The sequence below is a fragment of the Rosa chinensis genome, chromosome 1 (assembly GCF_002994745.2).
Source record: "Rosa chinensis cultivar Old Blush chromosome 1, RchiOBHm-V2, whole genome shotgun sequence".
Taxonomy (NCBI): Eukaryota; Viridiplantae; Streptophyta; class Magnoliopsida; order Rosales; family Rosaceae; genus Rosa; species Rosa chinensis.
The window spans coordinates 12,839,591-12,865,880 of record NC_037088.1 but is presented as its reverse complement, the minus strand read 5'-3'; the positions used below and the strand labels follow the sequence as shown (position 1 = coordinate 12,865,880).

The 26,290-nt window shown below is 43.1% G+C and overlaps 1 protein-coding gene and 1 long non-coding RNA gene across 2 annotated transcripts; one reads left to right on the top strand and one right to left on the bottom strand.

Annotated features, from left to right (window-relative positions):
- The first annotated feature begins 1,609 nt into the window (after window positions 1-1,609).
- LOC112182885 lies at window positions 1,610-2,653 on the top strand. Its single transcript, XR_005804975.1, has 5 exons — window positions 1,610-1,705; window positions 1,877-1,915; window positions 2,012-2,096; window positions 2,288-2,425; window positions 2,554-2,653. It is a non-coding gene; the product is annotated as an uncharacterized LOC112182885 (long non-coding RNA).
- Window positions 2,654-4,217: 1,564 nt separating this feature from the next.
- Window positions 4,218-25,652, bottom strand: LOC112201461. The gene is made up of 14 exons (XM_024342336.1): window positions 25,398-25,652; window positions 24,546-24,866; window positions 6,613-6,758; window positions 6,290-6,392; window positions 6,024-6,119; window positions 5,889-5,938; window positions 5,678-5,801; window positions 5,399-5,461; window positions 5,220-5,284; window positions 4,970-5,132; window positions 4,822-4,895; window positions 4,649-4,742; window positions 4,401-4,537; window positions 4,218-4,302 (listed from the first exon to the last, which is right to left on the bottom strand). Exons 1-14 carry the CDS (start codon window positions 25,650-25,652, stop codon window positions 4,218-4,220), a joined length of 1,776 nt encoding a protein of 591 aa, XP_024198104.1.
- Window positions 25,653-26,290: the final 638 nt, after the last annotated feature.

The following is a 26,290-nucleotide window of genomic DNA, read 5'->3' as shown; positions in this document are numbered from 1 at the left end:
TACAATTACATCAGTCACTCACATGATGAATTATATACCGCTACACTCATACAATTACATCAATCACTCACATGATGAATTGTAAACCGCTACACTCATACAATTACATCAGTCACACACATAATGTATTGTATTCCCGAAAGGAGTAAATGCTTGCAATAATAAATCAATCAAATCACCATCATTACTTCACCAATGTCACACCATCCAATATATATATTCCACGTAAATATATATATACGTAGTCATTCACGCAGGAATGACCACTAATACCAACTATAGTTTTATAAATTATACTTCTCGAAAATCATTTTATATCAAAACATTGTTTTAACTTACCCATGAACCGCTGTCGATCAAGTTCATATATTTTAAAACAAATAATTTGTTTCGAAAATTATTTAACAATTAAACAAGTAATTCCGAGTAATAAATTAAATCCGTTCGTAAATGAACCACATGAGATTTACTCACCTCAAATCCAGCTGCGTCTTCAATACAGCCCAAAATCACAATCACAACCGTCCGCCCAACCAAAACAGTCAATTACCTAATCAAAATACGATCCTAACTTAGTAATTGATTCATAACACACTCAAACGACGATCCAACGGTCGGGTCTTCGCGGATTGCAAACCGAAGAGAATCGAAACCCTAGCATGCATCAACTTTCTCCAAAATTCCCTTATAATATATCAAAACGACCGTATCGATGTGTAGATGAATAAACTGAAAACAGAACACAAAAAGGAAGCTGGACGGGCCACCACGCGCCGTCGGCAGTGGGCGGTCAACGCCTGGTCAACTGTGGCGGGCCAACGGCTGTCAACGCAGGAAAACCACCTCCGATGGCAAAGTGACCAACTACAAAATTGTTCAAAATGAAGAGATGAGCAACTTTCATACCTGGAGCTAAGTCTGGATCGGCCTGAATCATCCTAGATCAAGCCTGGAAGTTGGATTAATCTCAGCCCTCTGATCAGATTCCAGATTCGACCAGAACCGTCGAATTATTCAAACCTTGATCTTTTGCTCCACACTCCAAATTGTGATGCAAGGCCTATATGGGGATGATCAGCAGGAAGAGGCGATCCCAGAACCATGAAGAAATCGGCAGGGAAGTCGCCGGAGATCGGAAACCGGTCAGGTCCCGATCGTACAACTGAAGGCCTTCGATCTCCTTCTGGGGTGCTCCACCTGTGAAACCAACACCAGGGGTCGACGACGGAGGCTGAAGCGCGTCTGTCCAAGCCGGGTCAGCCGCTGTTAATGGCCGGAAAACGGAGATGGGTCAGGGTCCGGTCACTGTCGGTCGCACGGAGTGAAGAAAGAGAACAGAGAGAATTTGGGGAAGAAAATGGAAATTTCGGAAGTTTTGGGATTTATGAAAAAATCTCGGATTTTCTTATATTTATAGAAATTTTCCCAAATTTCAATCGCTCATAATTTTCTCATACGAACTCCGATTTCCGCGTTGCACATGTCCACGAACTCGTATTGACACGCTTTACGACTTTCGTGAAGGAAGTTTTCAGATATACCCAACGACTTTCATGAAGGAAGTTTTCATGTCCTAGCTGTTAGTTTGATAAAGCTTTGGCATGTTCCATGTCTTATATTAATTGTGAGTGAATTCCTTTTACAGTTTGTGGACTTGTGGGTTTGTTGCATCCGGTTTGGGCCTGAATTTTTGCATTGTGTAGAGGTATATTATTTCTTCTTTCTTTGATAGGAATCCTGTAGTGCATCATCTCTTCTACTTGTTTTTGTAGAATGTGGATTCATACTATGTCAACTGTATATACTGATGCTTTTTTGACATTGCATTTTGTGAATTTACTAATTATGTGACTTTATCTTTGATGAGTACAAAAAGCTATTTGGATGCTTAATGGCAATACTTGGAAGGTTATAGGTACCATGCAAAAAAACATTACTATTGTTATTATTTTAAATTTCTTTTTGTATTTTTACAAGATATATGTGATGAAACTTCTGCTTTCAATCGCAGTGTTTTATCATTTACGTTAGAAATCTTTTTTGGAGTTGAGACCATTCATTGGGAAACTATTTTGAAGTCGTAATGTTTTCTTCAGGTATTATTAGTGTCGGTATGCTCCTAGAGGCGTGACTGATATTATCTTATTCAAGTATTATTAGTTTTACTCATCTGCTTTCTTTTTACTGAAGATGTTGTTCTTTTGATTGCATCACTAGTTCCTTAAAAGCATTATACTACCCACACATCAATTCAAGTAATTTTCACATCTTCAATTACTATTTGCAGGAAAAATCTTGTCTTTCTTGGATGACACCAAGTAAGATTTTTGCTATCTTTGGCTGAGGTCTCACGAGCACAGCTTTAAGGGGGAAAAGGATGTCATCATATTGTTCCATGTGGATGACACCACACAATGTTTTGCAGGTATTATTTGTTTTATTGCCTTGATGATAAGCAGCTTACATTTTTGCTCTATTATTTTATTCCTATTGAACTACCAATGATAATAATTGTTTTTTTCCCTCATTAACTGCTACTTCTATCTTGTGAAGTCAGAAACTGATTATTTGGTTGAATGTTGTCCTCGAGGCTCTTTCAAGACCCTTAATAAGTAGGATCTATTTCCTTGTAATTTTTGTATCACTTGCAGTAAAGGTATTAAAATGTTGAAAGCTTCAGGCTTCATCTTTTGAGATTGATATGGGAGTCTTTTGTGTTTCACGTTACTTGACAAGCCCTCCTCTTTGGGATATTATAGATACCAATATAATCTTCTTGGGCTTTGCATCAACTTCTTATACAACAGTTGGCAAATTTTTTGAGCTACATTATATTGCTGCAAGGTCGAGACCCAAAGGCACCTTCCTAGCTAGTCGCGATGAGGATGATAATATTGATGAAATGAGCAAGAGAAGGATAGAAAGGATTGGAATGTGTATTAGGAGTTTCACATTTTGGATGTAAAGTAATGTCCAATACTTATACATATTTGTTTTTTTTATATATGAATACTGATCAGTTTGTATTCACTTTGAAATGCAATATATGACAGTTGAATTGAAATTTATGCCGGGACATGCAATAAGCTATAAAATTGATGAATATGAAATTAATCTTCAAATAATCTGGGAAACTAAAAATAGAGACGAAATGAAATTTGTCACCCATTGAGAGATTTGGCATTTACCAAAAAATTTGGCTCTAATTTTTGAAATCAGTGATATTTTGAAATAGAATGGGTGACAGAATATCATGGATTAGGTGACAAATGTATTTCGTCACCTAAACTTATTTTGGTGACGAACTTATCATTTAGTCACCTAAAGGAATTGGTCACGCATTATAGGTGACGAAATTGGTGACGAACTTTTTTCGTCATCCATACTTTTGGGTGACGAAATTTTTAAAATAGGTGACAAAAGTGGTTTGACACCAATTGGGTAAGTTCTAGTAGTGGTACCTTAGTCTTTACAGGCCGGGATGGTTTTATGCATAAGGATCGCCGATGGTGGTTTTTATCTTGTGGAGATGGGTGCAGTCATGGCGTTGGAGGTAGAACTGAATCGATGGAAGCGGTGGTTTGAGTTCCCTTTTTGGGCATCAAACATCGACTCTTTTTTTCTTGTTCAAGGCATTAGACACTTTTTTTTTTTTGGAGAATAAGGCGTTAAACACTTTTTTTCTTAGAATTAAGGCATTAAACACTTGAACATGAGTAAAATTTGATAAAATATTAAAAAATTTGATAAAAAAAATATATTTCTGCAAAAAGTTAACAGAGTTAACATTTTGTTTAGTGGAAGATAGATGTCGCAATAAGAGTGAAGGGATAGAATTGGAATAGGATTAATGGGGACAGCAGATTTCCTCCCAAAAAGGGTGGCAGTTATAGTTATTAGATTCCAGTTTATTCCATACATTCAATATGTTTACATATAAATGAAGACTTTTATTAGAGAATATGTTCAAGGAAGTCTAAACTTCCCTTGCTATCTTCATAGTGTTGATCCGGTATTGATATGAAATAAAGAAAGACCAATTAGTTTTAACTATTAGCACAATATATTGGATCTAATAATTTATAAGCTAGAGACTAGACATCTATATTGCAATATCAGTGAAAATAGTTGAACAACTTCAAAATTGATCAAAATTGTGGACATCTATATTGCCATCAGAATAAAGGCAATTTACTAAAGACTAGACTATCTGCTTCTTACCTCTGTCTATCTAAGAAATTCTTTCTCCAACATCTTAGTGTTTGGTAATAATGAATTCCAATGTTTTCCATGTGCTCCACACTGCGAAATGAAATTCTCAAAAGTTTAATATATTAAACACTAACAAAATGTTGGACCTAATTATGAGATTGCTCTCATCTCATGATAACAGATCATACCAGAGTCTAGAAGAAGTGGCCATGGCTGATATTACCCTACTTAATGAAAGTAGACATCCACCAGGAAACATATATTCCTTCATGAAGCCTGGACTTCGCCTGTACTGATCATAGAGTTCATCTAGTATAGATATGAACTAAGAAAGATTGATCACCATAAGCAATATGTTCGATGCCATCATTTATAGGAGTCAAATTTATTAGTCAAAATAGTTAAGCGACTTGGATTCAAAATTGTCAAACAATACCTGCAGAACAAAAATCCCATTTTCTGCTAGTAAAGACTCGCAACAAGAAAAAAACTCATCCACGAATTCATGGCCGACATGTTCTAGCATCTCGCTGAAAATTGCAGCCACTAATTAAGAAATTTTCAGGAGTTTAAGTAAAAAGACTCAAGTTCTAGGGGAAAAGTACTTACCAAGATATGATCCTATCATATGTGTGGTTAAAAGGCAATTGGCGGTAGTCACACAGAAGGAACTTGATCCGGTCCTGTTATCAATTAATTCAATAACAAATCAACTTACTTGGAACAAATAAGTTTTAAAACTTCTAATATTTGATACCTGAAGTCCAGCATCCTTCGCTTTTTTTTTTTTTTTAGCAAATTTCAGTTGTTCCTCAGATAGAGTGATGCCAGTGTATCTGCAACCCGTTTGTTTGACTGCTTCAATAGTAAAGGTTCCCCAACCACATCCAATATCTAGAACCTCATGGTTCTCATCAATTGTAGCCTAATTTAAATGGAAGAAGAAACTATTTGAAATAGGACACAAAAACGGATGTCAAATTCTTGACATAATTCTCATACCTGAACTCAACTTATCAATGAGAGTAGAGATTTTCCTAAGCTTTGCAGTATTCAGTTCCTCATCTTCTGTCTTAAGAATGACAATTTGGCAGATAAAGAAAAATATAAGGTACATTACAATTAATGTATTTTCTTCCATGTAGTGTTTATTGTTGTAAACTGACTGGAAGCTGGTGATTCTGACCTTAAATATTGCAGTGGAATACATCATTGTTTCACCCAAGAACAGCGAAAATAGTTCATTACTCTACAACACACAAAAAGCGAATTGTGAACTTCTGTGAGCTAAAAAACGAAGTCTCATGCTAGCATGTTTCAAACGAAGTCTCATGCTAGCATGTCATTGAAACAGCTACTAATGAAGAGCGAAATCTATTCTAATACGTGCTAAGTGATAATAGAGAGATTAATCTGTTTAAGTAAACCCTATTATTTCTATATTCCCAGGTCATAAATTGTATACCAGATCATAATGACGAGATATGTTCCTTCGAGCCTGTGTAAGACTATTTTTCCTTAAAGCATGCTGAAAGACATATTTGGCTGTGGCTATAGTTGCTGTGAAAAACAAAGGCTGCCACCATCCCCTACATAAAACCAACAAAGTAATGAGACTTGGATGATTATTATCAGCTATATCACAATTCTAGTTTGAGATAATAGGCGCATTGCACCTTTTCTTGTTTGATTTTGAGGGATTAGAATCTCCGTTGGCAAGAAGAAGCTGGAAGAAGAAACAACAAGGCATAATTTTATCAAAATTTCCATAATGAGGAGAATGAAATTGTAATATTGTTCAATTATCTTACCATAAAAAGATTTAGAAGACCTCGGTCTTTATCATCAAAAGAAAAATCTCCACTGATATATGCATCTGCAATGCCTAGATCAGCCTGTGTCATTACCTGTCAAATTAAAACTTCTCCTAATCAGTGAAAATGCGTGAGGATTTAATGGTTTATCATATTTACAATAATCCGAAATACTGTCTTCCCGAGCTTTAATTGGAAACGTTTTTCTTTTAACTAGAGCTCACATTATGAAGTGTCAAGGTCAGTTAAAAGTATATGCATACTTTCCAGTAAAACTGAGGACTATGAACTTTGAGAACGGATTTTAGAGAATAGTCCGTTTTGCTTCCCTCAAAGTTGAATATTTTGCCTCCCTCTTCTAATAAGCTGCATACAAAACGACATTTAAAATATACTAATTGTATTCATATCTGATGAAACTTATTCCAGATGATGAAAAGAAAAAAGTAGAAAAACAGCTGACATAGAAGATAGAAAAAGATAAAACAAGTGGCAGATGCAAAGCATGCAATGAAAGTAATAGTAAGCTTGTCACATATATAATCCAAGTTGGGGAAGTAGAATTCATTTCAAGAACATTACTCACATTAAACATCCAGTAGATCTATATTGTCTAAGAAATCTAGTAACAAATAGGCGTGTTGTTGTTTCCGTCAATGAAAGAGCCATATGTTTTGGGTTTCCCAATAGAGCCATATATTGGTGGTGTTTTTTCAGCAACAGAAGCAGAGTCTAAAGGTTTGTGGATTAGGCAACTAATATAATAGTTATTGGGTGCGACTATTGTCACCCTACTAACTACTTTCTTCAACCTGTAAGTTTTTGATTTATTGAAATACTAAAATACCTTAGTATAAAATTATAATAAAACAAGTTATTACAAAAACAGGGATAATGAGAAAAGTTCAGATGAAATTTTTAGACACATGCCACAATCTCACTGATAAATATGGGAGTATCATTCATCTTGATCTTATTTCTGATATTGATATGATTCAAACATATAACAAATGGTGACCTTATATAGGCAACTTATAGCCAAAGCCCAGACAAAATGGTGAAACCTAAACTACTTTTGCATATGTGAATTCATTAAAGATGCATTCAAATAAAACTGCCTAGCTATATGAATAGCTATAAGGATAAACATGTAGAAGTTGTAGGCAGCAGCCAACATTGACAACTGTTTTCCTCTACTTCCAATAGAGAAGTCTAGAATAGCTGTAAGTTGGCTACTGCCTAGCTATATGCATTGCTTACAATAAGTATAAGGATAAACATGTAGATGTTGTACGTAGCAGCCAACATTGACAACTGTTTTTTTTTTTTACTTCCAACGGAGAAATCCAGTGTTAATGTCTGAGATTTAGCGGTTTAGCGGTAGCTAAACCTCGGTTAACGCTGGTCCACAAGGCAGACCGCTACTTGTAAAGATCTTGGTGTTCCTGCTAGCTGTCAAATAAAATACACAGGGCGTCAGAGGGAGATCGCGGTTGGCATCTTCTCTACTCCAATGCCTAAGTTAGTCAATGTATTTATGTTGACAGAATAACTTTGGGCAAGTAGTAAATGCGTATTTAATGAAGAGAGAGGAGTGGACCTTTTATAGGTGAGGAAGAGACTGATCTCTTCCTTGTTTTCGATGTGAGATTGATGTGCTTCTATTCCCAGCTTCTAATGCTTCATGGAGGTGATATTGGCACGGCGTGTCAGCGGAGATCTTGGGCTGAGCTGAAGCTCAGGAGATAGCATGTCTGGTGGTGTTTCCGTAGGTCACACCCTTGATAACTGTTGGTACGGCTGGTGGTTGCATGAGCGTGGTTCATTATAGCTAATTATGGTTTAGGCAAATGCTCATGTAAGTACAAGTCCCCCAAGTCCCCAGTCAAGGAGGGTAATCTTTGTTGGAGAGTTGCCTAGCGTTTGAAGCATTACTTCTGCTAGTCTTGCCAAAGCATAATTAGCGTCAGTGCGTTGTCAGCCATGGACTAGTTCTAATCAAATGCTTTATACCTTTTTAGGTGGGCCCTTGTTAGGCCCCCCAGGGAGTCCCCCACTCCCCGGCTAAGATAGACCTGAGTTTGGCCAGTTAATTGTTTGATGAGGGGAGCTGCATTGAGCAGTGGGTGTTAGGTAGCGAGCCTAATCTTTGATACCTCAGTGTCAGGGGTCAACTGCCTAATTAGGGCCGTCGAAGACTGTGTTGACATGTCCCTTGACTTTTTTCTGGAGGGGCAGAGCTTGACTACAACACAGTGTGGCGGTTGTTATCGGAATAAGGCGTTGCCCCAAAAGGTGCTACTGGTAGGAGCCTCTCTGTTAAAAATTAGAGGTGAGGAGCTCCTCTAATGCAGTTTCGCCTAGCAGAGACCTTCTCCCTTGAAGGATGAAAGGGAGAAGTTCCGCTAGAGGTGTTGCGCTTAGCGGAGACTTTCTCACTTGAAAGATGAAAGTGAGAAGTTCCGCTAGCGGTGTGGCGCTTAGCGGAGACTATCTCGCTTGAAAGATGAAAGTGAGAAGTTCCGCTACCAGTGTGGAGCTTAGCAGAGACTATCTCTGCTGAGTGATCTGCATATTTTGACGGTTGCACTGGATAGGCGTTACCTCTGATATTGCCCGACACGTGTCGGCTACTTATTGTTGGCTGGCGTGTGGGTGTATGTCTCCTCAGCATGCTCGTCGCTTCACAACAAATGCGAGTAAATGTTGCTTTCGTAACCTAGGCGACGCCTCGGTTAACTTGGATAGTGGGTGCGATAATGGGGCACGTGTACGCATCTTGTGCGATGTTTTTTTTTTTTTTTTATGGACTGCCCAGATTTATCCGATGTTGACATAAAAGAAGGGGAACTTAGAGAGGTTTGACACTTTTCTTTGCACTTCAAACTTTGGTCATCGTCTTCAAACTTTGTCACCTGTGAGAGTCTGCAGCAATGAGAATTTGAGTTTGAAGTAACAGTGTCGTTCTAGGAGACGAGAAGCCAACCCAAAGACAGAAGCAAGCATCTGCAATCGTATAGGGCAATTGTGCTTCACATCTCAAGTTGGTGATCTCTGGCCCTTACTTCATGCTTCTGTGTGTTCGTTCCTTTGTGTTTACAGTTGTTTTGGGTTTTTGGAATTTTGCAATATTGTGGCAACATGTTTGAGGGTCTAGAGGGGTTTGTGGGTTGGTTTTGGTTTGGATAGAGGGTTCATGGTGGATAATTTGCTAGATGGTTGAATCTAGGTTCAGAAGGGTATATATTTGCTTTGTTGGTTTATGGGTTTGTTTTGTATGTGTGTTCTTGGATAGAATCTAACATAGGGGTAGCTTAGATCCGCTTGGAACTAACAATTTGTATGTGTGTAGAGATGTCTCTGAGTTGACAGGTTCCTTTTTTACATACTTCTTCTTGTCGTCTCTAGGGTCGTCGATTATGTCTGTCAGTGGTAGGTGATTTCTGTAACGTCCCGTATCATAATTTACCCGTTTACTAGTCATTTGGACGGTAAACGACAACTATTTTTCACTTTTTATTTTGTTTCGATACTTTTAGTGACCCTAAAAGATGACTTTTTGCTCGGGTCAAAATTTGAGAAAATGTCTTTCATGAAAGTTGTAGAGGACGTTAAACCGAGAGCGTGCATATGTGGTACGTAAAAATCAGAGTTCGTATGCGAAAGTTATGGTCCAAATATAAAAATTACTGTTCATAGTAACTTACTATATATTGAGAAAGTACTGTGGTAAGTTTCCATATTTTTCTAGAAACTTACCGAGCTCTCCTTTCTCCTCTCCACTCCCCATCGCGTTTTTTGTCTGGGGTGTTCTTTGTCCGGCCATATCTTCCTCCACAGGCCTCCAGTCGACTTGATTCCAAAAGAAATTTTTCTCACCTTGACGTCGTCTATAACTTCTCAGAAGACATCGGAGTGAAAATCGAACTGTGGAGGGCTTTGTAAGGCCGAGAATCTGCACAGCTCGAGCTGGAAATCGCCTCCCTTCACCGGCTGATATCTTCCGATTCCGGCCACCCCTGGCGATAAACCTTAGTCTATTGGAAGCGCCTTGGGATGTAGACGATGCTCCCAGAAGATTTTGCTAAGATTTGAAGCGTAGAGAAAGAATCGATGGTTTGAAGTTTGAGGTTACTATTCATGATTCAGGTTCAACCTTTCTCTTAATTGTTGAGGTACTTCCGCTCATTTTCTAACTTGGTCACAGTTGAAATAATTAATGGGTGTGTTGAGAAGGTGCTACTGCCAAATTTTGGTGGCCATTGGAGTTGGTGGCAGTGGTGGCGGCGCCGCCACTATGGGCGGCGATAGCGGCAGCTAGGGTAGCTTTTTAATTTCAATTTCTGGCTACTTAAATTTTATAATTATCATAGAGCTTATATATGAAGTTTGGTGAGGATTGGTGGAGTTTTGAATCGGTCATAAATGTCTAAAGTTTGGATTTTGGTTAATGGTAATCGTGAATCCAATTGTCGGATTTCCTCCATAATTGTTATATAGTCTGAAATCGACGAGTGGGCAGTGTTGGTGAAGTTTGGTTGGATGTGGAAGAGGTTTGGATATTAATCGGAATTTTTTCCAAAGGTTAATAGTTTGGTTATTGGTTTTCGAGAATTCCACCGTTGGATTTCTCTCAACTTTGCCCTAAAAACTTTGAATTAAAGAATTGAAGTTAATGATGAAGATTTGGTTAAATTGGAAAAGAAATTGGAAGTTTGATTTAGGAGGATAAGATATTAGAATTGTATTTAATTGCCGAATCATTATTCACGAATTATAGTATTGTACAGGGCGACGTACCGAGCTCTTGCTCGATGAAGGAACTCGTACGCGTGATCGTCGGAATAGTACTGTGAGTGGACTTTTGTTTTTAAATAATGATGCATGCATTTATTTCTTAAAGTAATGCTCTAGTTATTTATCATATTACATTTTGAGCATATAATTGTTTTCGGATTTTTGATTTCGATTTATCACGAGGAATTACTTTCGTTGATGAGTTTCATGAAGTGATTATGAATTATTCCGGTTGTGATTTTTGGATATTAATTTTGTTATGCCCGGATTCAAAACTTTGAATTATGTTGTTTTTCAACAAAGTATTTTCCATGGTATTTTCCAAAATGAAATATTAGTTCATTATTGAACTTCCTTGCTTATTCATCATTTGACCCGAGAATATTTTTGGCCTGTCGGACACGCCGTTGGTTTATTTATATTTCTTATTTATTTATCGACTTTCGGATTTGCCATTGGGAATGCCTTGATGATGATCTTGGAATTGGTTTTGTTTCGATTTATGGAGATTATGTTTTATTATTATTCTCTCCTATTTATTTTTGAACTTGAGATTATCTTGGCGTGTGGGACACGTCGTTGGAAATTCATTTGCGAGAGTTGGGGAAACTTTATGGATTTATGTGGTTTTCGGATTTTCTTTTGCCATACTTTGGGTGACTATTATCATTGCTAGCATTGATCTTCCGCCTTTGTGGCGAGGTGATGGGATCACCGAAGCCCGTCCACCTTTGTGGCGCTGGTTACTGTCTTTGTGACAGTAATGCTGAAGCCCAGTATCCTAATCGCTACACTTAGTGGCGTGTGGGTATATAAGGGGAGTATATGGGAGTACTTTAGCCTGGGAGGCTATCACCTGAGCCTGGGAGGCTCATTCGTATGGCTATCTTCTTCCCCTACTTTTATATTACTTCTGGGCTAGCGGGGTCTAGTCCGATGATACGATACTCAGCAGGTTTGAATTACAGTTTCCAGTTTCCTGGTTTAAAGAAATATGTTTTATAAACGTTGCATGCATCGAAGTTTTATAAATTTAAATAAATGCGGGAAAGTATTACAACTTTACTTCTTTTAAATTATTTAGCTAGTTGTTTATTTTTGTCCACTCACACTAACGTGTTTTCAATACTTTTCCCTTGGGCCCTTCGATTTCAAATGCCCAGTTTGCAGGGTAGGTTAATTGAGGTCGAGCGTACATGGAGTCGAGGCATAGCCAACAGCATTGCTTCTGCGTACTCAATTCTAATTCTTTTTTCGTTGTTACCTAGTGGGTTAGTATCGCTCTGATAATCTGTGGGATCAATATTGTATTGGGGTTGAGACAATTATATGTGAAATTGGAGTTGTGATTTGGAGAGCAGGTGGCTCCAGGAGAATAAGGATGGATGATTTAGAAGTGTAAATATTTTCCTACAGGTTTTGGGTAGCCTACTTTTAAAGGAAGTTCCGCCAAATTTTTGGTAGAATTTCTTCTAAAGTGGGCCCTGCAGGGCCACTTTGGACTTCCGAGTGAAATCCAGGGCAGGTCCTGTCAGTTGGTATCAGAGCTTTAGGTTGTCTGATTCTGTAGACTATTTTTTGTCTTGTCACCTTATATGCTTGATGTTACACTGTACCTCCCGAGTGATGGCCCGACTGCAGAGGTTCCCCATCGTTTACTCTTCGGTGCTGATGTATTCATTAAGTGTGTAAGGTGCATGTCTAGATGATGTTCCTTTAGGTACTATGCCTATTGTACGCCGACCTCCTAGGGTTTTCGTTGCGTAGCGGATTGTTTGCATGTTTTGCACATTTTCCCTACTGATGGTAGAGTAAGACTACTCTACAATTTCGAGTTGTGCTACGAAGTATGATTCGAGGAAATGTTGTGGTTATTTTTTTCCTCGGTGCCAGTAAGTTTGTTGGGCAGGGTTTAAGGTGCGAGAATGGAGTTCGATTTCGTGTTTGAGTGATTGAGACGAGAGACTATAGCTTTGGGCTGTCTCCGAATACTTAGAGAATCAGAATTGTTGTTTGAAGTGGGACTAATAGTAGTAGTGGTTCTGACTTTGAACCGAGTTTCGGGGGATGTGTCACTTAGACGTGGTTGGTGTTGCGAGCATCATATTGGAATGATACCATGCAATTCACAAAGGAAACCAGATTAGAAATTCCTCCATTTGGATACCATGGGCTGTTGACCTGACCATGACTTGTGGACATAGTTTTGTTCAAATGAAGGGAATTGATTTTTGTGGCTCTTTGTGTTATGAATTGGTTTTCTTAAGTTTTGAAACGTAGTGAGTATGGAGATGTACATAAGTGAGTTTTTGAAGTCATTTTGTGTTTTAAGTTTAAGTAGGCGGGACGCTTAAAGTTTTGCAATGGAGTTTGATCTTGGTCGGTAAATAATGGAGTGAATTAGAACCAACTCTTTGTAATTGATATTGTACGAGAGTGTGTGTCTTTGGTTATTGATTTTAGGTAAAATGGTTTAACGCAATTTCGGGGATTGACTGTAGTGACACTGTTGGGTATCCATAGTGATTCAAGCGAATTACTATGTGATACGGAGTTTGATTCGATTTCTGAATCGTGAAGTCATAGGAATTGAAATGTAGAAAGTTCTTAAAGGAGCAATTGATAGATTGAATGGTTGAGATTTTATAAGAATAGTAAGTAGAGTAACTCTAAGGACAAGGGTTTTCCCAGTTGACTGAGGAAGTATTTCAGGTCATAGTTTGATCAGAGTTCTAAGTCATATTTTGAGTCAAACCCTTGTGGGTTGAACTTGGAATTTGATTGGAAGTATCTGTCGGATCCTGGTATCACTGGGAGTGATGCATGATGTTGGACGGGTGTCCTTCATCTTAAAACTAGTGTTGTTGTCAGGGGAGGATGAAGCGTGTAGGGAAATTTAGAAGTTGGAACTGATTAAAAGCACAAAAAGGGAGTATTTAGGTTTTGAAAGGTTTTAGAAATCAAGGACATTCGGATCGTCTTACGACGGTTGCGATCACTTTTATCACGCATGAAGGTACTATTAAGTGTTAGTGGATATCCATTTGGGTGAAATTGTTGAACTTGGGATCAAGAAATAGTTGTAGTGACCCCACAGGGTGTCCGTGGTAATTCAAGTGGAAGTGCTAGCTGATGTGGTTATGATCTTAGTTTAAAATCTTTGAGTTCTGGCAAAGGTTTGGTAGCAGTTTTCCTTGCGGGGTGACGATAGTCAACAAGTTTCGATTAGTCTTCTGGGGACTATGAAAGAATTTCTTTCCTGCTTGTGGATTACGTTGTTGCTTTAATATCTCTTTTTCTTAATTCACGAGTTGATTTCTTCTCTCTGCTGTATTTGAGGTGCTACGCTCACGTAACACGATGCGCTTTTGCTTACTTATCGAACCATTTACAGGTTACTTCGAACATAAGGTTTTTCAGTCACGAATGGAGGTAAACCTTTCTTTTGGGAGGATTGAGTTCGGCGGGGTTGCTATGGAATCGATCAAATTATTATGACCGGCATGATTTCAGTTTGAGAATCGTTCATTTCAAGTATTGAGTTTCTAATCTAGTTGGTCAACTCTTGGATCAGATTTGGAGCATCTACTGGTGTTGTTGGAGACATCGTAGTCCATTAAAAGATTTGGTACGTACAAGGTTTGGAAAATTTCTGCAATGTCGTATCTGTAATGAAATTGTCATAAGGTTTTGTCAGATGGTTGGTTGGAGATGTTTCTACTTAAGGTTGGTGGAGTAGTTATAAGAGAGAGTTTTCCTAGCTGATTAAGAAAGCTATTTTATTTTGGACTGATCAAATTCGAGTCTAGTATCTGATATATTCAGATTGTGATGCTCTCGGTAGTCAGAATTTCCTGAGTATATGAATTAAGATTAACATTTGGGGGCAATAGAGATCAACGAGAACGACATGGATTCAACTAGACTTCAGATCTATGACTATTAAAGAAGTGTAGCCTCAGCTAAGAACAATTTGTGTGTGATGCATCTTCTTCCGGATATGATTCGTTGAACTGGAGTAGAGTTAGTAGTTAAAATTTTTGCTTGCACTGGATTTCTGAGGACATGGTACATGACATGGTAGTTAAGTGAGTACTAACTTGTGAGAATTATTAACAGTTTTGATTGGAGGCATTAGTAATCAGTAGATCTCTTAAGACACATTTGATTTAGAAAAGTTTTTCCACATTATCATACTTATAAAAGTTTTTGAGGAAGCTATTATATGTGTAGCCAGTAAGGTAGCTATCAGATGAGTTTTCCTAGTCGACTCAAAATGTCATCTCAAGGCGGGATCAATGATTTTTAGGTACGTATCAGAGTAGCGCAGCAGAAGTGTAGTGGCCCAATGACCTACATGATTAAGAACTTATAGGTTCGTTCGAGGCTGATCTTTATTATGCTTGACAACTAAGGGACTTTTACGTGAATGAAATTCGATTAGAAATTTTAAGCACAAACAATTCAGGGAGGAAGTGCTGTTTTGTGGTAGCTAAGGAAGTCACTTGTCCAGGAATTGCCGATTAGCAATGACTCTCTTGTGTTTATCATAATGTTGTTGGTGACCGGGTTGAATCTTCACCGAACGATTTTTATGAAAAGGTTACGAATGCTATATTTTTAACAGGGTGGTTTGTGACGTCAATATCAGGTGTCGTCTGCGCTAACCATTGAAATGAATTTTTCTCTTATACCGGAATTCTTGTGCATGCAAGTTTATGGTGCAACATGGTTCAGCTAGTCAAGTGATTTGACTTTGGACATTGATAATTTTGGATTATAAGCATGTCTTCATTGCTTTTGTAGTGGGGGATCATAAGAGTTTCTGTTGGTTGTTGATTTGAGGTTACGAAAAGGAAAGCTTAATCTAAGGAAGAGTTGATAAGTCTTGAGATTGTGGTATTTTGAATCAATTAACGTGCTTTTTCTTTTTAACCGGCTTGAAATTTTGAGGACGAAATTTTTATAAGGAGGGGAGAATGTAATGTCTCGTATCTTAATTTACCCGTTTACTAGTCATTTGGACGGTAAACGACAACTATTTTTCACTTTTTACTTTGTTTCGATACTTTTAGTGACCCTAAAAGATGACTTTTTGTTCGGGTCAAAATTTGAGAAAATGTACTTCATGAAAGTTGTAGAGGACGTTAAACCGAGAGCGTGCATATATGGTACGTAAAAATCAGAGTTCGTATGAGAAAGTTATGGTCCAAATATAAAAATTACTGTTTATAGTAACTTGCTATATATAGAGAAAGTACTGTGGTAAGTTTCCATATTTTTCTAGAAACTTACCGAGCTCTCCTTTCTCCTCTCCACTCCCCAACGCGTTTTTTGTCTGGGGTGTTCTTTGTCCGGCCATATCTTCCTCCACAGGCCTCCAATCGACTTGATTCGAAAAGAAATTTTCTCATCTTGACGTCGTCTATAACTTCTCAGAAGACATCGGAGTGAAAATCTAACTGTGGAGGGTGTTGTAAGGCCGAGAAGCTGCACAGCTTGAGCTCAAAATCGCCTCCCTTCACCGGCTGATATCTTCCGATTTCGGCTACCCCCGGCGATAAACCTTAGTCTATTGGAAGCGCCTTGGGATGTAGATGATGCTCCCGGAAGCTTTTGCTGAGATTTGAAGCGTGGAGGAAGAATCGACGGTTTGAAGTTTGAGGTTACTATTCATGATTCGGGTTCAACCTTCCCCTTAATTGTTGAGGTACTTCCGCTAATTTTCTAACTTGGTCACAGTTGAAATAATTAATGGGTGTGTTGAGAAGGTGCTACTGCCAAATTTTGGTGGCCATTGGAGTTGGTGGCAGTGGCGGCGGCGCCGCCACTATGGGCGGCGGTAGCGGCGGCTAGGGTAGCTTTTTAATTTCAATTTCTGGCTAGTTAAATTTTATAATTATCATAGAGCTTATATATGAAGTTTGGTGAGGATTGGTGGAGTTTTGAATCGGTTATAAATTTCTAAAGTTTGGATTTCGGTTAATGTTAATCATGAATCCGATTGTCGGATTTCCTCCATAATTGTTATATAGTCTGAAATCGACGAGTGCGCAGTGTTGGTGAAGTTTGATTGGATGTGGAAAATGTTTGGATATTAATAAGAATTTTTTCCAAAGTTTAATAGTTTGGTTATTGGTTTTCGAGAATTCCACCGTTGGATTTCTCTCAACTTTTCCCTAGAAACTTTGAATTAAAGAATTGGAGTTAATGATGAAGTTTTGGTTAAATCGGAAAAGAAATCAGAAGTTTGATTTAGGAGGATAAGATATTAGAATCGTATTTAATTGCCGAATCGTTCTTCACGAATTATAGTATTGTACATGGCGACGTACTGAGCTCTTGCTCGATGAAGGAACTCGTACGAGTGATCGTCGGAATAGTACTGTGAGTGGACTTTTGTTTTTAAATAATGATGCATGGATTTATTTCGTAAAGTAATGCTCTAGTTATTTATCATATTACATTTTGAGCATATAATTGGTTTCGGATTTCTGATTCCGATTTATCACGAGGAATTACTTTCATTGATAAGTTTCATGAAGTGATTATGAATTATTCCGGTTGTGATTTTTGGATATTAATTTTGTTATGCCCGGATTCGAAACTTTGAATTATGTTGTTTTTCAACAAAGTATTTTCCATGGTATTTTCCAAAATGAAATATTAGTTCATTATTGAACTTCCTTGCTTATTCATCATTGACCCGAGAATATTTTTGGCCCGTGGGACACGCCGTTGGTTTATTTATATTTCTTAATTTATTTATCGACTTTCGGATTTGGCATTGGGAATGCCTTGATGATGATCTTGGAATTGGTTTTGTTTCGATTTATGGAGATTATGTTTTATTATTATTCTCTCCTATTTATTTTTGAACTTGAGATTATCTTGGCGTGTGGGACATGTCGTTGGAAATTCATTTGCGAGAGTTGGGGAAGCTTTATGGATGTACCTACATGTGCCAGCACGAGCATAATTAGCTATAATGAGCCACGCTCATTGTACCGCCAGAGGTACCGACTCCCACCAAAGGGATGACCTGCGAAGGCACGGCTAGGCAGGCTACCACTTAAGCCCTGGACCGCCAGATCACCACTGACGCGCCGCGACTCGCCGCGTCAAGATAGCATCAGAAGCTCCAGACGCTGGGAATCGAAGCACATCAGTCCCACATCGGAAACAAGAGGAAGATCAACCTCTTCCTCAACTATAAAAGGTTCTCTCCTCTCTCCTCATTAATTACGCAATTACTACTCATTTATTGTTATGCTGTCCATATACAGTGACTGACTTAGGCATCGGAGCAGTGAAGACCGCCCAACGCGGTCTCCCTCTGACGCCCTGTCTATCGTGTTGCAGCAAACAGCAACCATCCAATCTTCGGAGTAGCGGTCCGCCCATCGGACCCGCGTTAAACAAGGAATCGGCTACCGCCGGACTTGAGCATTAACATTGGCGCCGTCTGTGGGAATCCTTGAACAAGAGGTCATCCCGCCACAATCACCATGTCTAACGATAGCGGGGGGAACGCTGAAGAGCAGGCAGATCAATCTGCCATTGCCCAACCCACCAACCCAGCGGTAGGCATCAACAGCACGTTATTCACCACCCCGGTCAACCCCGACGGTGAGACGAACCCAAGTAGCAGCCGCCCGCCAGGCCAAGACCTCGCCTCTCTATATGAGCTGGCACTGGCGGATCTTCACAAAGCGAACAGGGAGCGTGAACAAGAACACAAGGAAAAGGCCGAGGCCCAGAGGCAGGTGGCCACACTTGTGTCCCGTTTCGATGAGCTAAAGAAAACGATGGAGGCAACCGCCAACCCGGCACGAAGTGAGTAGTCACGAAGCACCAGGCATAGCCGACCCGGCACGGGAGCATTGGTACCAGCACCGGTCGTACACATGCAGGTCCCGCTGCACCTACCAGAGCTAGCGGGAATGGGACCACCCCTGCACCCCAGTTAATGTTGGAACAGGAGGCGGAGTCATCACTGCACACCCACCGCTCGAGACCTCGGGCGAGAACAGAGGGAAACCCACCCGCTCCCAGGCGAGGATCAGTTCAGTGGAGTACCCGGCTAGACCCCGCCGGTGATGCAACAGCTCAAATACTGGACAGGATGCAGCAGTTGGAACAACGGTTAATCCGGGCGGAATCAGGCACCCCAGCACCAGCTTCAAAACCACTTTTCGCGTCCAGGCCAGGACCATTTACAGTTGCAATTTTGCTGGCCGTCAGACCGGCGTATGCAAAGACTCCAAAAATGTTGCATTACAGCGGTAAGACTGATCCCTTCGTCCATATGGACACCTTCAAGAAAGTCACCAACAACAAGGGATTCGATGACGCCACCCTGTGCCACTTGTTCAGCGAAACGCTGGACAATGAGGCAATGAATTGGTTCTTCGAATGCCCGCCGGGATCCATTGACTCATTCCAGGCATTGTCGCACGCTTTCCTTTCCCGGTTCATCCTACTGTCCGCCGGGCACCACAACACAAGTCAACTGTTCAACGTCAAGCAGGGTACGGAAGAGACACTGAAGGCATTCGTCACAAGGTGGCGAGCAGCAGCATCTCAGTGCAAGGGGTGCAATCACCCAAATGCGGTATACGACCACCTCATGAGTGAGGCGGTCATTCATGCCCAAGCAGAATTCATCACATATGGGGAGACCCCACCGCCACTAGAGGCGCTAGCAAAGTCGACACAACCCTCCTCCAGTCAGCAGGGGACCGCTAATAAAACCTCCACACCGCCAACTGACAAGAAGAGGGAGTGGCAGCAGGGTCAGTACCAAAACAAGCGGCAAAAGGACCAACACTACAAGGGAAACCACCCATCCCATGGGGACAACCGCAACAAACATACGGAGTCTTCCCAGTGGTATGCAGTATTTACAGTCCTCACGGCTTCGTATGAAGAAATATACAATCAGAGCAAGGATCAGATCCCACCACCGCCCCCGGGAAAATACCCAAAAACAGGAAAGCCAAGAAACACCGGCAGGTGGTGCAAATACCACGAAGACAGCGGTCACAATACCAACAGCTGTAACGCCCTCAAAACAGCCATTGAGACCTTGTACCGTGACGTACGGCAAGCTTGAGCAGTTCAAGGTGAGTCAACCGCTACCTGTGATCGCCGACATTGAGCCCATGGGCCGCATCAACACAATCAACGGTGGTGCTCCAATCACCAACATGTCTCACAGAGCTAGAAAGCGTTATGCACGAGCTAATCACCCAAAGGAAGTCTGCAACATCCGCTACGAAAGGTCCGCTAAACTCCCAAGGTCTGGTTGGGAGCCTATTACCTTCTCAGAGGAGGAGGAACGCGGAGTACATCTGCCCCACGACAAACCTTTCTTGATCGACGCTATTATCGACAAAATGTCGGTGGGAAGAATCCTGGTTGATAGCGGCTCCGCTGTCAACGTTATATTCAGTCGTTGTTACAACGACCTTAAGCGGAAGAGAAAATTGCTCCATGATCATGAACCACTGCTCAACTTCTCCTTTAACGTCACATAACCGCTGGGCTCTGACTATATGCGGCTAGTTATCGGTACTAGTCCATGTATGGCTGAAATACATACGGAGTTCATAGTTGTCGATTGTTTCAGCTCATACAACGCCATCATTGGTCGGCCAGCGCTCAACAAACTCAAGTGTATCATCGCCGGGTATATGCTGCTCATGAAGTTCCCCACACCCAACGGCACAGGCTGTGTCAGGGGAAGTCAACAGTTGTCACGTGAGTGTTATTCTACTACTATCGCACAATCAACCGGCCGCCATGAGATCTTAGCGGTAGGCAGTCAGACACCGCCACCAAACATTTTTGAGGACCCCAGGGAAGACGAAAAGAAGTACGTAAGGAAGGAGTCGGTCAACCCAGAAACATCACTGAGGGTTGTCAGCATCTCGGACGAGCACCCTTAGCGGACAGTCCGCATAGGCGCTCAATTAGACCCAGAGCTGGCGGCGGAGCTCACTCAGTTCCTAAGTGACAACGCTACGGTCTTTGCCTGCTCGGCAGGTGGAGGATGTGCGTCGACTTCAAAAATATAAACAAAGCATGCCCGAAAGACAGCTTCCCACTACCCCGCATCGATCAGCTCGTCGATGCAACCGCCGGACACGAGCTCCTCAACATGATGGATGCGTTCTCCGGCTATAACCAGATCAGGATGCATCCCGACGACCAGGAGTGCACCAGCTTCACCACCGACAAGGGCCTGTACTGTTACAATGTGATGCCTTTCGGTTTGAAGAACGCAGGGGCAACTTATCAGCGACTGATGAACGCCATGTTCGCGGAACACCTGGGCAAGATAATCGAGGTCTACGTAGACGACATGTTGGTCAACAGTATTAAAGCCAGCGGACATGTGGCAAACCTAAAAATCATAGTAGCCATCCTCCTGACCTATGGTATGCGCCTCAACCCAGAAAAATGTTTCTTTGGGGTCACCGCCAGCAAATTTCTAGGGTATATTGTTAGTGAGCGGGGCATCGAGGCCAACCCTGACAAGGTGCAAGCCATCCTCAACTTGAAGGACCCGGAATGGAAGGTGCACGTCCAATGCCTCCAGGGCAAGCTAACCGCCCTGTCTCGATTCATCTCCAGACTGACCGACAGGTGCGCCCCATTTTTCAAAGTCCTTAAAACAACCCATAAGAAGGTCATCGATTGGAACCCAGAGTGCCAGGCGGCATTCCAGGGCCTAAAGGAATACCTGGCGGCAGTTCCGCTCCTCTCCATTCCTGTCCAAGGAGAAACGTTGTACATTTACCTAGCGGTATCTCAATCAGCGGTGAGCTGCGCCATCGTCCGGCGGGAGGGCCAGGATGAGCTCCCAGTTTTCTATGCCGGAAGGGGCATGAATGGAGCAGAAACACGGTATCCTCCATTGGAGCAGCTTGCTCTCGCACTCATCGTTGCCGCCAGGCGCCTCCGCCAGTACTTCCAAGCCCATACAATCCATATGTTAACCAATCAACCGCTGAGACAAGTAATGCAGAACCCTGAACATTCGGGGTGCCTCAGCAAGTGGGCCATTGAGCTCAGCGAGTTTGACATAGACTACAAACCACGAACCGCCATGAAGGGCCAGGCGGTGGCAGACTTCATTGCTGAACTTACCGAGAGTCAGCTCGAAACCAAGATCGATATACCACCTGGAACGGAAATAGTTACGGCTATGGAGCTGGCTCCCCAACAATCAGACTGGAACCTACATGTGGACTGTTCCGCTTCCGCCAAGGCCAGCTGTGCCAGAATCATCTTAACAGGACCAGGGGGGCTTAGCGTCGAATACGCGTTGAAATTCAACTTGAAAGCTTCTAATAACATGGCGGAATATAAGGCACTCATTGTCGGCCTACTCCTCGCCATTGATTCAGGGGCCGACAGTGTGAACATCTTCAGCGACTCTCAGTTAGTTGTTAACCAGGTCAATGACAGCTTTCAGGCCAAGGACCAACAGTTAGCGGCATACTTAGGATACGCCAAGACGCTACTAAAAAAATTCAAGTTCCACACCATCACACAAATCCCCAGGGAAAAGAACGCCAAGGCTGATTCACTGGCAAGACTGCCAACCGCCCAACCACACCAGAGTCCAGCGGACACAAGGGTTGAGTCTCTGGATAGGCCAAGTATCACAAAAACCCTGGCGTAGATCTTCAACATTGAGGCCAATCCTAGCTGGATGGACGAAATTATTAAATACAAGCGCAACGGGACATTGCCAGAGGACAAAATCAAGGCGCGACAGCTCCAGCGGAGAGCAACCCGTTACAATATGCAAAGCGGCAAACTTTACCGCCAAGGATCCACTCACCCCAACCTCCGCTGTCTAACCCCAGAGGAGGGAAAGGTCATGCTGGCAACAATACATGGCGGGGAATGCGGAAATCATTCAGGCGCCAGATCCTTGGCCAATCGCACAATGCGACAAGGAGACTTTTGGCCTACGCTCGGTGATGACGCCAGGAAAATAGCAAAATCTTGTCACAAATGCCAACAATATGCTGATCTACCACATGCCCCGGCGGAACCTCTGTCGGTTATCGTCAGTCCCTGGATTCACTCAACGTGGGGCCTGGACCTGATGGGAAAATTCCAAACCGCCAAAGGGCAGTTCAAATACATCATTGTCGCCATCTACTACAATAGCAAGTGGATAGAGGCGGAACCTTTGACGGCAATAACTACTGCCAAGCTAATTCACTTCCTCTGGAAGAACATCTATTGCCGCTACGGTGTCCCGCACACAATCATCACAGATAACGGCACACAGTTCAACAATAAGGAACTCATCTCTTTCACTGCCAACCTGGGCACCCAGATGCGTTTCGCATCCGTCGCTCACCCCCAAACAAAAGGCCAAGTCGAAGCGGCAAACAAGATAATCAAGAAACTGTTACAGAGGAAGCTCGACAAGGCCAAGGGTTTGTGGGCGGAGAAGCTCCCGAAAGTTCTATGGGCCATCAGAACAACCCCAACTTCCGCCACAGGTGAAACCCCCTTTTGTATGATGTTCGGGACTGAAGCTGTCCTGCCTATCGAGGTAACCCAACCTACCGCTAGGGTCGAAGGCTACTGCCCCGAGACCAACTGCGACGTCGTTAACCTCGACAGGGATCTCCTAGAGGAAAGGCGAGACGCAGCCCATTTGCGCAATCTCCAGAACAAGCAACGGGTATCGTGTTTCTACAATGCCAGGGTCAAATCCCGCAACCTCCAACTGGGGGACTGGGTAATGAAGGAAGTCATACCACCGCCAACAAAACTCCGCCCAACTTGGGAAGGTCCATACAAAATTGTAGAGGTCGTTGGCCCAGGCACCTTCTACTTAATGGACAAGGATGACGTCACAACGACCCACCCTTGGAATACCGAACACCTTCGGTATTACTACAAATAGTCATACCGCTACCCAAGAGCATCTTGACTTAGCTAAATTTTTGTTCAATATTTAGCTAAGGGAAGCTACCCAACGGGTACGACCCCGCTTTTGTAAACGCTGTTCAGATAGCTATCAATGAAACGAGGAATTATTCAAACCATTGTTACCAAGTCTAGCACTGAGGGCAACTGGTAACGCCAGTCAGTGGACTACGTCTGCTACATTGTGCACTTGGACCAATTTTAATTCCTTTAGTGTTTCATTCATGACCAAAAGCAAGTGTCAAGACATCTAGTGGCACACACATTATCACAAAGAAAAACAAGTATAGAAGCTTGGGTTCCAAAATTTCATTCATATCCAAACTGAATTTACATAAAGTATTTATGCCTCAGCGGCTACAAAAACTTTTCTTCTCCTATTCAGGGGTTGGCGGGGTTGACAGGGATGGCAAGGTTGGCTCCGCTACCTTCGGCATTTCCGCTGGCGGCCTGCTGCTGATGGGAGCGGCTCGTCTAGTCGGACCCTCGGGCTGTGGGACTGGGGGTCTCTATTGTGCCATCCGCCCGGGTGTGGGCCGCCAGGAACCCGGCGTGGGACACCTCCGACTGCGTAGGCGTCCGCTGAGAGTCGCCCTTTGGAAGCTCGCCGCTCTCCCCGCTACCCGAGCCGGCTCCAACATGACCAAATGCGGCAGTAGGAGCGGTACTTGTTGTCGGCGGAGCTTCCTTACTTGGCTGCATGACCGGCATCACCGCTTTCGCCCAGTCGATGGCGCCCTTCTGCCGCAGCATCTCCACATTGGCCAGGGCACCAGCCTTAGCTGCTTCGTTCAGCGCCTTCTTGTACTCCGCTGACTGCTTGTATGATTTAACAGCGGCAGCCGCAGCACGGTCCCCCATAGCCTCCAAGCGAGCGACTTCACCCTCTAGCCGCTTGATCTCCGCTTGTTTGGCGGCGGACTCCCGCTGAAGGATCTCAACTTTCTTCTCCTTCGCGGTCACCCGGTCCCGCAGCAAGGACGTGTCCTGCTCCAGCTTGGCAAACAACTCATTCTGCTCCAGGTGCCGCTCAATGGCAACGTTCAGCTTGCCCCTAGCATCTGCCGCATCGCAGTCGGCCTTTGTCAAACGTCGCTCGACGTCAGCCAGCTTTTCCTGGGCCTTCCCCAAGTCCCTCTAGAGTCCCGCCACTTACTCCCTCAGCTCCCGCTCAACCAGGGGCTGCTTGGATGCCGCCTGAAACATCTCATGGAGCCCAACGGCGACATGCCCAAAGCCTGTGCTGAAGGGAGACTCGCTGACGGCGGTCGACCGAACAATCCCTTCCAAGTCGCCGAACCCCAGCCGCTCGCAAAGGTGATACAGGAAGTCCCGCTCACCGTCGTTGAGGAACTCGGCGTAAGCGGCAAATGAATCCAAGCCGCTCGTACCCGCCGCTATAGCCACGTCAGCGGGAGCCTCGGGCGGGGCCTGCCTTGACTTCTTCGGCTGCTCGCGGGCCTCGGTGACCTCCACCTCCTCCTCTTCCCCGCCTGAGTCGGGTTGACGGCGTTTTCGCTGAAGGGTCTGCGTACCTCCAGCAGCAACAGCCCTCGCACCCCCCCTCGACGGCTCCAACCCCTCTATGGTTACTCCCTACGTTGGGCGCACCATTTTCTTTGGCACCCCGCGCCGTATCGTTGGCGCTCTTTCCTTCCGCGGCGCCTCCTTGCTCGCCGCGCCGGTCCCCACCTGAACAGCAGGCAGGCCATCACCACCAAGATGAGAGTGGTGCGGCATTGGCAGCACCACCTGAACCTCTGATGGGCTCAGCGCCAGCATATCGGGGTCCACCGCCGTGTTCTGCGCTGCCAGCTCGGAAGCATACATGGCCTCCAGGAAGTTGTCTATTTCAGCGCGGTCCATCACTTTCTTGAAAGCATCTCGGCTGGCCTTGTTTCCCGTAGGAGTCTCTACAAAAGTGCATAATGGCAAGCCGGTCAGTATGAGGCAACGTCACAAAACATGCAGTACAGCGGAGAGTACTTACCAACAGCATGCGTCAGTTGTTACGCTACCAGCAGCTCCCACCAGGTGAGGAGACGGAAGTCCAGTAAGTTGCGATTCCGCCAACAACCCCTGATGTGTGCTACGCGGCACTCTTCCTCACGAGTCAGGTTGTACCGCAACCCCGCTGCACAAAAAGGTCATTGTCAGTAAAAAAAAAAAAAAAAAAAAAAAACAGAAACCACGACAGTCGTGTTCAGCGGAAACGACAAACAACCTCGGATGGGCTGAAACTCTGACTTAATTCTAAACGACGGCTCCCCCTTGTTAGACCCCGCTTGGTACTCCCACCCCGCTGTGGCAATGCAAAACAAACCCCGCCAGTACGACATTGAGTCCCACAGGTTCTCGATCAGCTTGGCCTCTCCTTGGCGACGACTGAGGTTTACCTGCCCTCTACAACCCTGGCGCTTCACGTACACCAGTTCGTAGAAGTATAGTACCTCCGCCACGGTCGGTCCTTCGCAACCAGACAACCGCCACAGCGAGTTCAACGC

What these genes read in the sequence shown, in the direction of transcription:
- LOC112201461 (XM_024342336.1), bottom strand. Translation starts at nt 25,652, where the DNA reads ATGGACCGCGCTGAAATAGACAACTTCCTGGAGGCCATGTATGCTTCC. An exon ending in GTCTTCTAAATCTTTTTATG is followed by an intron (nt 5,939 to 6,023) that starts GTAAGATAATTG and finishes TTCTTCTTCCAG; the next exon opens with CTTCTTCTTGCCAACGGAGA. An exon ending in TATCTCGTCATTATGATCTG is followed by an intron (nt 5,462 to 5,677) that starts GTATACAATTTA and finishes TGTGTGTTGTAG; the next exon opens with AGTAATGAACTATTTTCGCT.